At 44.7% G+C, this 16,365-nt stretch overlaps 1 protein-coding gene across 1 annotated transcript in view; it reads left to right on the forward strand.

Moving 5' to 3' along the window:
* QARS1 (glutaminyl-tRNA synthetase 1) overlaps positions 1–16,365 on the forward strand; it is a 149,241-nt gene that overhangs the window by 63,966 nt on the left and 68,910 nt on the right. The window contains exon 8 of the mRNA XM_077451665.1: positions 14,467–14,538. Within this exon, the coding sequence (XP_077307791.1) occupies positions 14,467–14,538 (72 nt within the window). The remainder of the gene's footprint in view (positions 1–14,466; positions 14,539–16,365) is intronic.

A 16,365-nucleotide genomic window follows, 5' to 3' on the forward strand; every position in this document is an offset into this window, starting at 1 on the left:
TTCGAAGCACCAAGCAAAAGCAAGGTGTAAACGGGACTGTAAGCTAACCATTTTATTTAGTGACGGGTGTTTTTGTGTTCCAAGAGCTTTTACAAAGCGTGTCCGAAGCCATGTATTTAAAGCAAGTGTAAACGAGCCCTAAGAGCTCATTTACGCTTGCTTTGGCATGCATTAAAGTGCCTACCACTTCAACATGCTTTTTATGATGTGTTTTTGATGCTTCGGTGGTGCTTTGGTGAAGCGTCTGATTCTCTTTTGAAGCTTGACAGATGCCGTGTGTGTATCTCTCATACCTGCAATTTCTCCAAAATGAAGTTAAAGCTGAATTAAAGCCTCTTGAAAGCTGCAGGTGCTTCAAGAAAACTTTTTTGTCATGGCGTTTTATGGAGGCTTTGAAGCACCACTAAAGCGACATGGGGTATCCTTATCGAAGCCGAAGCAAACGCAAGGTGTAAATAGGATTCTAAGCTAACCTTTTTATTTAGTGACGGGAGCTTTGACTTGCATTTAGAGAGCTTTAACAAAGCCTATCCGAAGCCTTGTTTTGAAGCAAGTGTAGACTAGCCCTAAGAACCAGCAGAGCGACTTCTCGTTCTCCTAAGCTGTTCGCTGGTGCGCTAAAGTTGAGCTAAAATCAGATCACAGAGGGTACAATAAAACGGTGGACTGCTCGTTCTACCAACATTCATCTAATACTAATATAAAGGTTCTTGGTGGACACAACCAAACATCAACACTGGGCTGTTCTGTGACCTGGTCTCAAATAAGATTTTAGGGTAGATGAACTTTTTGTAGATTCTGATTTGCATGGACCACCGGCTCTTCCCGCCAGCACTGGTGCTTCTTATAGACAGGACAGGGTTAACCACACTGTAATTTCCTAGAAAGAGAGGAAGGATTTATCAGCCTCTAGCAGGATATAGGTTTCCCTTCTGTATGGTTCTAATTTAGACCCTGGGGACTGTTCTTGGGATAGGAGGCCTCTTTGTTACCATTGCGCCTGTTTCCTCAGCTAATTATGTTTACAATTGATTACATGCTAGCTGTTATCACATGGGTAAAGTGCAGAGTGTCCGACTTCCAGGCATAATAATGACTTTTTATGCAGAGCGGGTTTCCACCCTATACAAAAGGAAGACTGCTAGCTGTGAACAGATACTTTCGGGCCAAATAATGTATGTGGACCCCCTTCTAACCTGAATTCAGGTGTTTCCAGTGAAGGGGACTGTTAATACTACAGCATACAAAGAATGTTTAGGCAATTGTGAGCTTCCAAAACGTGACAACGGTTTGCAGAAGGCCCTGTTCTGCTTCAGCATGACTGTGCCCCTGTACGCAAAACCAGCTCCATGAGAAATGGTTTGACCAGATTGGTTTAAAGCAGTGGTCTCCAAACCGTGAACCACGGGCAAGATGTGGCCCTTTTGCTTAGCTTTATCTGGCCCTTGGGGCACCATTTCATCCACTAACGCCAATGATGGGGCACCATTCACTGACGCCAATGGGTCTTCCTATTAATGGGGCATTGTTTACGTTCCGCCGATGCTGGGGCATTTTCCTCTCCCACTGGCCATATACTTGGGACTGGTCCCCCCCAAGCCTGAAGAACTGTAAACTGACTTTTTTTTTTTTTTGTTTAGAAAGTTTGGAGACCCCCTGATTTAAAGGAACTAAAGTGGCCTGGACCTCAACCTTACTGAACGCTTTTTGGGATTAATTGCAATGCTGATTGTGAGTCGGGTCTTCTTGTCCAACATCTACCTGACCTCACAAATGTTCTTTTGGCTGAATAGGCACAAACTTACAAAAGCACACTCCAAACATTTGCGTAAAGTTTTCCCAGAAGAGTGGCAGTTAGGGCCCCAAAGAAGGGCAGCTCTATATAACTGCAATGGGAGGGGGCACTTGGCTCTGCCAAAACATTACGTCGAAAGGAGCCACCAAGCAAGCAACTTCTGCTGGCGTTGTTTGTTTAGTGTTATGCCCTCAGTGCTCTGGGAGATTCTTGTCTTGTTTTAAATGTTTATAAAACTGACAGTATAGGGACATTATCCAAGATAAATGCAGGCCTGTCCCAGGACTGAAACATACCAAAGTCAGGCTTCTAGTATTTTCATGAGGCCTACATTGGCAGCCCCCATACCTCGCTTATGACAGAGTCACTTTAAGGGCCTGTTTCGCTGTAGAATGCCCTGTGGGGAAACCTCCTTTCCGTGTTGGTGCAAACTTAATGACACCTCAAATACAGTATGTTTGCCCGCACCAGATTGCATGGTACTCTTTTACCGTGCGATCCGGTTGCAGTGCATCTCCAAAAGTCGTGCAAGCACTATTTTCGTGCAGTGCAATTTCAGTCTATTCAAAGTGTGCTGAAATCGCACTGCATGTGAATCGCGTAGGAACATGCAGTGCGTGTGCAGTTCACATGCAGTTTCTAGTGTGAATGGGCCCTACAGTATATGTAAAGCCAAAACTTGTTTGTCTCATGAGGGAGATAGTCTTTCCTTTTTTTGTCCTGTAGACCCAACAAGAAGTGATGACATCTTTCCTATGTGGGAGGAATCTCCTTTCTTTCTCTTTTTTTTTTTTTTTTTTTTTTAAACGGCCGTACCCATTGGAGGAATTCCCCGCTCTCCTTTTTTCTTTTTCTTTTTTTTTTTTTGAGGCAACTCAAATTTTTGGCTTAACCTCACTTTCTTACTGGTAATCAGGAAAATTGTGTTGACTCTTCGTAATGGGCACACAGACAACAATAGAAGCCTGAACATGGTTCTAACCTCGCCATGTTATCCAAATCTAAAGAAGATTTTGGCCTTTTGGGTTATTTTATTGAGACTTGCTCTCCTCCTGTGTCCTCTGTCACTATGAAATCTCTTCAGTCAGTTGCTCACGAGGTGGCAGACCACTACATCACATAGGTTAGCTGAGTCTACTTCGAGTTTTGCTGTAGGCAATAACATTTTAACTGGATTGGAACTGTTCGTACTTCATCGGATATATTTAATTTCTTGTCTCTCCTCTTTAAATCAATTTGTAGTGCCCATTTCCTTTGATGCTCATCACGTGCAAATTTGGATGAGTGAATACATTTTAAAGGTTGTTCAATTATTTAAGCATGCTTGCCCCATGACTTTTATTGGGGGGGGAACAACATGTACTGTAGGTCACACATATCCAAGGCACATAAGTAATGCCCATGGTTGGGAAGGAGAATACAAGCTTATTAAGGAGCTAACACATGCCTATTTTTCTTTCTTTCTATGTATGCTGCTCAATCATAAAACAGTGTTTGACCTGAAACGTGGACCACGACACCCTTGTACACAGGCATTTTTTGTGATTTATTGATGTTTAATAATCAAGCTTGGACATTGGAGGCCGGCCACCATTTTTGTTTTCTGGCCCAGTAGTTCAAAGAATTCAAAGCATCTAGGACTTAAACATGAAAAATAAAATTAAAAAAGTAAAATGGCACTTACACTAAATCCAGTTTGAAAGTGCAATTCACAAAGACATTTACATTTTACATTAAAATAATGAATGCGGTATTCGATTGAGTGGCAGTTACCGCATTTTATTTTTTTTATTCAGAATTTTACGCATTGAGCTAGTCACAAGGAGCAGGCTGGGAAGCCAACCGCCGAGTCCTTGATGGATGACTCATCGGCTGTCTCCTCCCCCATGCATACCGGGCCCCATGTGCATCTGTAGCATGTATAGAACATGCTGCAGCAAAAATGAAATTCCTAAAGAAAAATAAATAATGAAATGACATTTAAATTGCCGGCAATACAAAAGTTTCAAAACTGGAGTAGGTTCCCCTCCAGTCCATACCAGGCCTTTTCGGGTCTGTTATGGATTTTAAAGAAGTTCAGCCTGAGCTTGTTTGGCTGGGCTTCTAAGGGTCTTCTGCGGACGTCACCAGGATTAGTTTAGACACCACGTCATTCCGACTCTGGGACTCTGGGAGTCTGGATCCATCATGTGCCTGGACTGATGGCTGCCTCAGCCTCTCAGCGAGCCGCTGAGACGACCGCTCCAACGACCTCTCCCTGGCCCTCCACAGCTCAGTGCTCCAATGAATGTGGATGAGCAAAGCAGGAGAGCTGCTGATTGACAGGCAGCAGCTCTCCTCTTGGGGAGATGAGAAAACCGAGGCATCGGCAGTGTTCGTTGGCTCGGTTCTCAGTGCAGAGGCAGGTGGGGGACAGATGCAGCATAGGTCCATATGAATAAGGGGAGCAAAAAATTCCCCATATTTCTTTAAAGGGGTACCCCATGCCAAAAAGAAAAGGTTTGCGACCCCCCCCCCCCCCCAAATCCATACCAGACCCTTATTCAAGCATACAGGCTGGCATGCTGGGAAAGGGGGGGTGAGTGAGCATCCCCTCCTGAATCATACCAGGCCACATACCCTCAACAGTGGGGGGCTCTCAGATCCTGGTTCCCCCCCCCCTTATTTGAATGACTATGGGGTACATGGTTCCCCTACCCATTCACCAAACAAGTGTCAAAAAATAAAAACAATTTTTTTGACCATTACTTTAAAACATTTTAAAGTGTCCATGATGGATTTACATCAGGAAGCATGACGTCCGCTGGACCTGAAACAAAAAGGAAATCTCTCCAGTCAACTAAGGCAAACCACCGAATGCCTGGCTTGCTCTTTGACTGTTCTTATATAGGTAAGGGCGACGTCGCCTGGTGGGCACCGTCCTCTTGAGATGTCACCGACCCAGTGTGCTCTGTGCACACACCTGAATGCGAATGCACACATAGGGCTTTCAAATATACGTAAATGGCAAGTGTGCTACACATGAGATTTAATCATCTCCTATATACAATTTTGGGTTCCATAGTATTTCACAGGGGTGTACAATGTTGAGGCTCGACCTGTTTGGTATCTATTTACTCAATACAACCTCCTCTCCTCATATATTTTTCATACAAAATTAGGTTTTGTTTTGTGTGCACTAAAACTCATATGTGTGTGTGTGTTTTTTTTTTATTTTTATTTTTTCTTCTGAAAATGTGTTTGATAAACAGTGGCACAAATATTATGCAGCATAAAACAGTGCAGCGCCCACCCTTTTATTCTGCAGGGCCTCTGCATTCAAAAAAATCATGTGGGGGTTTAAAATTTTCTAGCAGATTTTGTGTGCAAAAAAATTGCCCAGCTAGATAAGGGGTTAACCATTTCCCGCACGCTCTGGCGTCACTTTTAAAAGGTTCTGAACACCCAGGGGCCGGAAGGATCGGCGATCATGTGACCATTGACGGTGGGTAGACGGCGGGGATCGGCTCTACCATTATTAGTCTGGACCAAGAGAGGCTTTGCTGGGAGCGTGCTTTTAGCATAGAAACATCAGTCAACCAGCAACGTAAATGCGCATCATGTGGACATTAAAGCCTACTCTTTTGCTGCTGCACATACTTTATCGTGGGTGACAGCGGGTTAAAGGGGATTGTACAACTAAGGTTGTAATGTATGTGGTCCACTTTTAGACTTGTGTATACATGAGACCCAACATGGTACAATTTCATCTAAGCATCATGTAATAGCTTGCGCGTCGGACCTTGCTTGTCGGGAATTGCGATACCCTTGCAGAGACAACCCTTCTTTCAAAGACCGTATGAGCTAGAACACCTTCGGAAGGAAAAAAAACAAGCTTTGGTTTTGATTTGTAGAGGCAATGTAAATTTCACGACAGTCATCGCGGGCCCGAGAATTCGTTTTATGTTCCTCTGCTATCCCATTTTCTGCCATGGCAACCAGCCGACGCCTCGCTTGATACTCGCAGCCAAGTCTTGTGGCAAAAGCTTTGATTATAAAGGCACATCTTTGTGAGGAGTACAAGCCCGGGATTGTTCGGCTTCCTTTTTTTAAATGTTTAATTGTGCTTCGCCGTGCTGCCGAAGGAAAAACTGAAATGGGAGGGGGGGGGGCATTGGACGGGCTGTCAGACTCTCTCTCCATTTCTAAGGCCCTTGTGTGTTTTTGTATGCCGACGGCCGCCTGTCAGGATAATGACGGCTCAGTGAAGGGGTCTAATTTTTATTTATTTTTTTCCAAGAGGCATTTCTGGACTCCCAGTCGTTGCTACAAAGGGGAATTATGGGTTATAAAAAAAAGCCTTTCACGTCACACAAGTAGTCTTTTTCTTTTAGCTCATGCTAGTTGTTGGAGCCGTGATCCTCAAGGGGGTGAATTTCAGAGACAGTCACTGATGACCGCATAAATTGATACCATTTTTCTAGTGAAGGACCCAGACAGGGGGGGGGGGGGGCAACTTTATTTCACTGTGGGCTGTATCAGTAGTATGTTGGCCCTCAAAGGGCCGGTTGGATCTGGGGGTGTGCTACACACTGAGTGCAGGGTTCAGGAGTGTGCTGTTTGCAGAGTGCCGAGCTCAGGTGTGTGTGTGCGTGTGTGCGCGCGCACGCACAGAGCTTAGGTGGGGGGAGGTGCGCGCGCAGCGGTGTGTTATGTACAGAGCAGGATTCAGGGGTGTGCTACATATAGGGTGCAGGGGTTCCCCTGTGTAGAGTGCAGGTTTCAGAAGTGTATAATGCAGGGGTGCAACACCAATTCCCCCCCCCCTCCCAAAGATTCCTGGCATTACCGCTCTACTACCTTCCTGTGTCGGCAGCTCTGCCTCGCCTTTGGTGGAGATCTGTCCCTGCTGTGAGGGATCTGTAAGATCCAGTTAGATCCAGGAGCCACTGATCAAAGCTGTTCCCTTTTTTTTTAAAACCAAAAGCTTCTGTGTTTACAACTGAGAGCCGAGGTGGTGGAATGGAGTAATGCTTTTTTTATTTTTATTTTTTTTTTTTTTATTTATTTATTTTTTTTTTTTTCTGCAAAACTGGGTGCAAGGGCTGCATGAGTAGGTCTGGCAGGCTGGATTTGGCCCTTGTGTTTTGATATATATGACCTAGCCTAAGGGCAAGCATGGCGGTTATAGTCCAAATCCTAGCGTCTGCTTTAGGACCTTGTGGCCACCTAAAGGGAACCATATTGGAGGAAGATGGGTCCTGTATAGAGATAATGGAGCTTCTTGTATAGAGATAATGGAGCTATCCCTGACCTATAAGTGAGGGTATAGGTCAGGGATATGCAGTATCGGACCTCCAGCTGTTGCAAAACTACAAACCCCATCATGCCTCTGGGTGTCATACTTGTGGCTGTCAGTCTTGCTTGCTATGCCTCATGGGACTTTGTTTTTAGTTTTTTAGTTCCGCAACAGCTGGAGGTCTGCTAATTGCATATCCCTGGTATAGATGGTATACCCCCCCCCCCCCCCCCACCCACCCCGAAAAAGTATCGCGCCTACTCTATCGGCATTCAAAATCACTGCAGCCTCTACACGTTAGCACAGCGTAAAGCAAACACTCGATTTTGGCTCATTGCCGTCTCCAGGAGGCGTCAGGCGACTTGTATTGATGTCTATATAAACAGGGGCCTAAAGAGGTTATTAATAATGCAGTGTAAAGAACGGAGCTGTGCGTTTTTGCTCTGTTACAAGAAGGTTAAAGTAGTTGTATCCCCATTCTGAGCAGTTTCCTTTTTTAAATGCACAATTGCAGGTTATACCATTTTGCGCATGTTGAATATCTTCTTACTTGCTTTGCGAGTAATCTATCGCTTTTCTTTTTATAGTGACGTCACCCGCGTATTCGCGCTTGGTCCTTATTTTCCGGCAAGCTTGTGCTGCTGGAAACGTGCAGGGTCTATGTCGGGGGTTCTGTCATTTCCTTTTGTCGGCCCCTGAGATCCAGCAACAGGATCGGCTCCGATTCACTGCGAGTCGTTTCCGTAGTAACTGTAAACGAAAAAGAGGCTTGGCTACAGCTATTAATGCGCATCTGCAGGATTATGACCATGGAAAGCTACCAAGGGCCGAAATTTTTATTCTTTTTACCAGACAGACGCGGAAGACCACAGTTGCTATGGCGACAAACAGCAGGCGTGAGCGTGGAATATCCCAGGCTTGGAAATATATCTGGGTTAATGTTTATATAAAAATATTGAAGAGACTAAAAATGTGATTTTTAAAGAGACCCTGACACCTCAGGATCAAAACCAACCTAAGGTCACACTGTAAAAGATGCTTAAAGCCTCATTCACGTGGCGTTTGTGTTGGCAAGCTTGCGTCCATGGGTGATCATCTGTACCCTAACCATGGGCAATCGTTATGTAAGCGATTAAACTTGAGCACTGTCAGACAGCTGTGGCCAATGTCAGCCTGTCATTTTTCTTTTGACCGGCTGAGTGGATACAACTGTATGCATCCACCTTCAGGAATTTGCTGGAATTGCTTTGAATTCTTGCCGCATCTAGCACTAAAATACCAAATGAATGAGGCCTCCTGCTTACATTTCTGGCAGCACTTCCTGCTGGCTTTTACAGTGATATCAGTCAGCGGAAGGTGAGATAGTTGACACAATTGGAAGTGTCGGATACATGCAGTGGCCGGAAAGCAGGTCCTTGGAAAGGTAACATTTTAAATCGTAAAATAAAAATTCCCAGCATAGCTATATTCTACATAGTTACATTGGTCCAGCATGGACCATACCTGGCAGATGCCCCTGGAAGCTGGAAATTACTGAAGTCGGGACTGCTACTGCAGTGATTTCCACTGACTTCCGGTTCCTGCATTCCTGCTTGCTACAGACAGGTGGTCAGCCGCTCGGCACAGGCGCCGTTCAGAGAATGCTTGGTGTTTTCTGAATGAATGCAAAGCTGCTGTGATTTGACGAAGCAAAGACAAGGCGGTCACATCACGCTCTCTTTCAGTATAACACTTTGCATTCGTTCAGAAAATTTAATGCGTTTTTCCAAATGGCACCAATGCTCAGAAGCCGATCTCCTGTGTTCAGAATGCAGCAGGGTAGCCGCTCAGAATGGGACCCGAAAGACAGTGTATATCACTGGAGTAGCGGTGTCCATACAATAATTGCCAGCTTCCAGGGGCATCGGCCAGGTATGGTATACAGTTACATTTGGTCGAAGCTGAGCTAATTTAAGTCATACCTAGCATTCTTCGCCTTCGTGCTTAAAGGGGAAGTATGGGAATCCGTTTTTTTCCTCCATTATACTTAGGCGGATGCTGCATCTTTCCCCCCTGGTGCCTGCACTGATTGCCGAGCCATCGAACATCGCCGATGGATCGGTTCTCTCGGCTCCCTGAGCAGAAAAGAACTGCTGACTGTCAATCAGCAGCTCTCCTGCTCTGCTCCTCCACACTCACTGGAGCGCTGAGCTGTGGAGAGGCGGAGAGTGGCCGTCTCAGCGGCTCGCTGAGACAGCCGTTGGTCCAGGCACCTGGCGGATTCATTGTCGTGATGACGCGGTGCCTGGCCTGATCGGTCTGAAGTCCACCCTCTGCTTAAAATGGGTCACAGGAATTCAAAACAAATTGCACTCTTGTGACCCTTAGGAGAAGCCCAGCCAAACGAGCCCAGATTGGACTTCTCCTTTTTAAGGGTAAAACCAATGTTAATGCCTAAGCACACTTTTGCAACTTCGACATGTGTTAGTAAAATCGTCATCATCCATCCATCCATCCATTTATCCATCCATTCATCGAATCATTCATCCATTTATCGAATTATCCATTGAATCATCCATCCATTCATCGAATTATCCATCGAATCATCCATCCATTCATCGAATCATCCATCCATTCGTCGAATCATCCAATCGTCCATTTGTCGAATCATCCAATCGTCCATTTGTCGAATCATCCAATCGTCCATTTGTCGAATCATCCAATCGTCCATTTGTCGGATCATCCAATCGTCCATTTGTCGGATCAAATGGATCATCCAATCGTCCATTTGTCGGATCATCCAATCGTCCATTTGTCGGATCATCCAATCGTCCATTTGTCGGATCATCCAATCGTCATCTACATCCGGGGGAATTATACCACTTATTTTTTTAAGGACCAATTGGGTTTTCATTTGTTGGTAATGGGTGTATCGTGTGTGTGTGTGTGTGTGTGTGTGTGTGTGTGTGTTCTTATTTTCAAAAGAAAACTGTCTGAAATGGTAATTTTTTTTTCAAAAATGGTTTTCTTCTTGCTACCATAACCTATCACCAAAGAACAACTCAAAAATAAATCCTCCCAATCTCAGCGATACCACATATGTGTATGTTGTTTGTTGTACCCGTAGAACAACTCAGAAACCATGCACTTTTTGTGCGCCTATAAATTTTATCAATAAAAATACTTCTCGTTGAATCCCTTGTTGTTCATGACTTTGCTTCTAAAAAAAAATAAAAATAAAACCCTCTTTGGGGGAACCTTCCTATATTATCCGGGGTGGGCAGCAACCGGATAATATGGGAAGGTTCCCCCAAAGAGGTTTTTTTTTCAACTGCATCTCTCTATATAGATCTTTCCCATGTTATGCACTTTTTGCCCCCTTTATTTTTTATCCTACCTAAAACACTGATACCAATTTATATACTGACCATGACCTTTGACCCTGACTTTTACCTGACTCAATCACTGGCCTAGATCAAACCTTGATCTAGGTATTTTTTTTTTTCTTTGTATTTTTTTTTTTTTAAACTGTTTATCTCTCTCCTTGCAGAGAGAGATAACAATGCATCTTTCCTCTCCATTCACAGAGGGAGAAACACAGGGGCAGGCTGATTACTGTGATAGCCAATCGGAGTCTACCACAGCAGTCAGGTGTCCCAGAACCAGGAGTTTCAGATCCGAATCATTATTACGGGACCCAGAGCTCCTGATGAGACCCCAGGCTGTGTTGAGGGTGTATATATGCGGCCCCAGGGGGAAAAAAAAAAATCCCAGTCCAGTGAGGCCGCATATATGCGTACCAGTGGCGTGAAGGGGTTGATGTAATGACATTTTTATTTACAGAAAACAATTTATTTTGGTGACGGGGTCTCTTTAAGAAATCATTGTAGAATATTTGATACACTGTTGCAATTCTCATACCATCATTCTTTTGGTGGCAGCGTGTTAATAGTCGTACTGAAGCTGTTGCTGTGAAAGCCTTCCTCTAGTCCTGTGTGTAGGGTCTCTGTTCTATAGAATAATCTTCCAAACTCATCTGCGGCACTGTGCGTGGTGATTAAAATACCAACGGAAGAATCGGCCTGCTGCTGCCTTGTGCCTGAAAGTCACATGGGCTACTTATATGCTGACGTCTCTCGGCCTATGACGGCATTCGCATAACTCCAGGATTCCTAGAAAACCGGAGTTTAGATTAGTCTGAGTTTCCTGGAAATTCCATTAGAGGGGGGAAAAAAAGCGAATGTATATACTGTACAGTGGAGAATAGGATTCTATAGGTCTGGCAAACCACTGCCATCTGCTGGCTGTCTGGAGGCATATCGCTGTAAATGTATATACAGTACTTGGTAATTATTATTTTACAGTGTGTGTATATATATATAGCGCCGACAGTTTATGCAGTGCTTTACAACATTAGGGCAGACAATACAATTCAATACAGGGGGTAATCGGAGGGCTCTGCTCGTTAGAGCTTACAATCTAGGAGGGAGCGTCAAGTTATACAAAAGGGTAATAGCTGTGGGGGATGAGCTAATGGAGAAAATAGTGCAGTTGTTAGATGGAGGCAGGATAGGCTTCTCTGAAAAGGAAAGTTTTCAGGGATTGCCTAAAAGTGGATACATTTGGGGACGTTCTGACAGATTGGGGTAGAGAATTCCAGAGGATGGGCGAGGCTCGGGAGAAGTCCTGGAGGACTGATATGGGAGGAGGTGATGAGGGAGCTAGAGAGCAGGAGGTCTTGGGAGGAACGAAGAGGGTGATTTTAGGTTGGTATTTTGAGACTAGGCTAGTGATGTAGCTGGGGGCAGATTTGTGGTTGGCTTTGTAAGTAAGTGTTAGTATTTTGAATTTAATTTGTTGGGCAAGTGGCAGCCGATGGAGGGATTGGCAGAGAGGCGTAGCAGATACTGTGGGTTTTTTTTAAGGTGGATGAGTCTGGCAGCAGCATTCATGATGGACTGAAGGGGGGATAGTCTATTTGAAGGTAAGCCAATGAGGAGGGAGTTGCAGTAGTTGAGGCGAGAGATGACCAGGGAGTGAATCGGGAGCTTTGTGGTTTGTGGTAGTTTTAAGAATCTGTCACTTTGCCCATTGAGGAGACAGTGGCTGGATCCCTTCATAGAACACCCACTGATTCCTTCTCTGTGGACCTTCACTGCTTGGAATTCCAATGTATGGAGCAGCATATGGTCTTCTCTGGTCTCCTGAGCAGCCAACCATTTATGTCCAAATGTGGTCACATGAGAGAGGGGGAGAAGGTTCTTAGGGTTACTAAACCCGGGACCCTGCATCTAGTCGAACACAGAACACGGAAAATCAATTATTTTAGTAAATAAACTATTTACCTTTTCACATCAGCAGTATATAGCGGTCTTATGACTTCTATCAGTGTCTGGTTAAAGATTGTAGGAGGAGTTTTCATTCTCCTCTGACTGTCCTATGAGTCTGCATGACCCCTGACCCTCTGTCTGGACAGTGCTGATTGACCTTGTGCTGATCACATGCACCCTCCCAAGAAAAAAGGAGGGGGGGAAACCTCTCTAGTAATACACCTCAAACTGAGCATGTGCAGAGTTCCCCCAAAGCTCTGTCTTATCAGAAGATGACTAAATTAAATTAAAAAGGTGATCGGCGCAAACTATATACCAAATATTACTACGAAGATGGAAAATCCTTTGATTCGTTTGATATGTATTCTACTTCATAGATAAAGTGCAATAAATCAATAATTATATCAATACTAATGGTGAATCCAAATGCAAATTGCTGCTGTGCATGCGATTATTTAGCTGCTGTGCAAAATCTTCATCAGAAGATGGATTGGGGACAGTGGAAGGAGGATCACAGAAGACAGGATCAAACAGCCTTTTTCACCGATCACATGCATCCTTTCCCAAAAAAAAAAAAAACGCGCTCTCTAGCAATACACGCCAAACTGAGCATGTGCCCCCAAGGCTCTCTTCCATCAGGAGATGGTTTTGTGACTGTGGCAGAAGGGGAGGATCAGAGAGGACAGGATCAAACTGCCTTAGTCACATAATGCGGAGGATTAACTCCTTAGGTTCCACAGTGAATATACCAAGCATGCTTTACTGCAGTGGTTCTCCACCTCAGTCCTCGAGTACCCCCAATGGGGCCATGTTTTCAGGTTTTCCTTTTACTTTGCACAGCTGCTTTAAATCAATATCAATGACATGGTATTGATAAGAGCTGTTTTATCTAAAGGAAATTCCCAAAACACGGCCCATTGGGGTTACTTGAAGACTGAGGTTGAGAACCACAGCATATACAGACTGATATTCACTCTTTTGTGGGTTTAGTAACACTTTAATACTTGGTAGGTTCTATTGCGTAGCTTACAATGACACATACACTGATCAAATATAACTTTATGACCACCTACTTAAAATTGAGTAGCGCCGCCATCACAACAGCCCCTTTTGCTGCCAACCAGCCCTGATTCATCGTGGCATGCTAGGAAGGTATGCTGTAGTATCAAGCCAACATTGGCAGATCCTTTTAAGTTCATGGAGATAAGGCCTCCATGAATCGGACCTGTTTTTCCAGCACATCCCACAGATGATTGGTTGGATTGAGATCTGGAGAATTTGGAGGCCAAATCAACACCTCAAACTCATTGTATTGAACCATTTTTGCAGGGTGCATTATCCTGCTGAGAAATTCCACCGCAGTCAGGGAATACAGTTTCCGGGAAGGGGTGTACTTGGTCAGTAACCACGTTTTAGGTAGGTGATACGTGTCAAAAGTAACATTCACATAAAAGGCAGGAGCCAATGTTTCCCTGCAAAACCTTGTCTAAAGCAGCACATTGCCTCCGCCGGTTTGCCTTCTTCCCATACTGCATCCTGGCGCCATCTCTTCCCCAGAAAAGTGACTCGCACGCCATCCATCCACATGATGTAAAAGAAAAGGCGATTTCATCAGACCAGGCCACCTTCATCCGTTGCTCTGTGGTCCAGTTCTGATGCTCAGGCGCTTCTGGCTGTGGACACGGGTCAGCATGGACATCAGGACTGGTCTGCAGCCTATGCAGCCCCATATACATCAAACCGGGGTGGCTGTTTTTTTTGTTTCTGCTTTCAACACATCAACTTCATGAACCACATGTTTACTTGCTGCCTCATATATTTCACCCCTTTTCAGATGCCATTGTAAAGAGATAATCAGTGCTATTCACTTAACCTGTCAGTGGTAATAAAGTCATGGCTGATCGTTTGTCTATCACCCCAGGTCTCCACTATTATGCCAAGTTCTTTTGGTCACACCTATTTTTCACATGCACTGTTTCCGGGTTCCCGACATACAAGACGGCCCCAATTCGTCTGTCTTATAGCATTATATATAGCAATATTTATAATATTCTTAATACTTTCTTTTTGTTCTGTTTTCTTAGGTGACGTTAAAGTTGAAACTACCTCACTGATGGAGCAGCTAAGGGGAGAAGCCTTAAAGTTCCATAAACCTGGTATATCTTTTTAGTCCTATATTTTTTTTATTTTTTTTTTTTTATTCTATATACACCAATCACATTTTGTGCTACCTTTAATGAATGGTAGCGGCTGATTTTTAAATGGACATTCCAACTAGAAATGTTATGGTTCAGGCTGTTTCCTTTTTTGGTCACTTGGGGTGACAGATGTTGAGTTCACTGAAATATACAGGCTGTAATGGATATTACTATTACTGATTATTCCTTGTTTAAGTGAAAATGCATTTGATATTCTGGTGAATGCGACAAAGTAAGAAAACCCCAAATTTTTACATTCACCATCTAAACACAGAAGCAAAAAAAAACAGGTGTCTGGGGGCAACAGTAGTCCCTCCTGAATCCTGCAGCATTGGGAACATGTTCCACCCTAAAAATGGGGGGGGGGAGAATATGTACCATGTTCCCATAGGTGAACGTATCCTTTAAGATCAATAGGACTGCACCCCAACCATAAGCCAAACGCTTCCGCAATGTAAAATTTAGTAATTTAAAAAGAAAAGTAGTAAAAAAAAAACGCAGGTGTCCGGAGGCAACAGTATCCCCTCCTGAATGCATGTCAGCCACTGATCGCTTTGCAGGGGGCAGAGAGCACTGTTGCCTGTCTGAAAGACCTTAAAGCGGAGGTTCACACACAAACTGAACCTCCGCTTTTTGAAACCCTCCCCCTCTCCGGTGTCACATTTGGCACCTTTTCAGGGGGGAGGGTGGTGGTGGGTGCAGATACCTGTCTAAGACAGGTATTTGCACCCACTTCCGGGCATAGACTCCCACGAGAGTCTATGCTGCTTCCTGTCCCTACGCGCTGTCTGCTGGGACACACGCTTCCCAGAGACAGCGGGGACCATTCCCATTGCACTGCGCGGCTCGCGCATGCGCAGTAGGGAACTGAAGCCGCAACGCTTCACTTCCTGATTCCCTGAACGAGAATGGCGCCGGCAGAAGCCGAGAGCCAAGCGATGCCTCGGCTGCCGACATCGCTGGACTCCAGGACAGGTAAGTGCCCATTTATTAAAAAGTAAGCAGCTGCAGTATTTGTAGTTGCTGACTTTAAAAAAAAAAAAAAAAAAAATTTCGCCGGACTCCCTCTTTAAAGTGGTTTTAAAGGATGAAGGTTATATTACCCTAATGCAGTATCTTCATTTGCGCTATTCGGCCGCTAGCTAGTATACACCGCTCCTTCACCGCTCCAAAGATGCTACTAGCAGGACTTTTATTTTTTTTTATTTTTTTTTATCGTCCTGCCAGTGCACCGCTCCAGTGTGAAAGCCCTCTGAGCTTTCACACTGGAGAAACAGCAGCGGCTCTTTCAGGGCGCTTTGCAGGTGCTATTTTTAGCGCTATAGCGCCTGCAAAGCGCCCCAGTGTGAAAGGGGTCTTGTACTTACCATAGCACAATCCCGATCCAGCGCTGTGCACAAGAGCCAATCAAGACACTCTCCTTCCTCATAGGCTTAGACACAGCAGCAGAAGATATTGGCTCCTGTTTCTGTCAGTCACAGCCAATGAGGAGGGGGCGGAGGGCCAGGCTGAGCCGCACTCTGTGTCTATGGACACACACACAGCCGGCTCAGGAGCGAGCCCACATAAGTACCCCTATAGCAAGTGGCTTGCTATGGTAAACACTCAGCAGGGAAGGGGGTGGAGCGAGGAGGGCCAGTGGGAGACCTGAGCAGAAGATTTGGGATTGCTTTGTACAAAACCACTGCACAAAGCAGGTAAGTAGAACATAAATAAAAAACAACAAAAAAAAATAAAAAATCCCTAGCCCAGCACAAGTACACTTTAGGACATCTGACTGGAGAT

Source organism: Lithobates pipiens, unplaced genomic scaffold (assembly GCF_037356315.1).
Source record: "Lithobates pipiens isolate NorthernLeopardFrog02 unplaced genomic scaffold, aLitPip1_a1.2 Scaffold_23, whole genome shotgun sequence".
NCBI classification, from domain to species: Eukaryota; Metazoa; Chordata; class Amphibia; order Anura; family Ranidae; genus Lithobates; species Lithobates pipiens.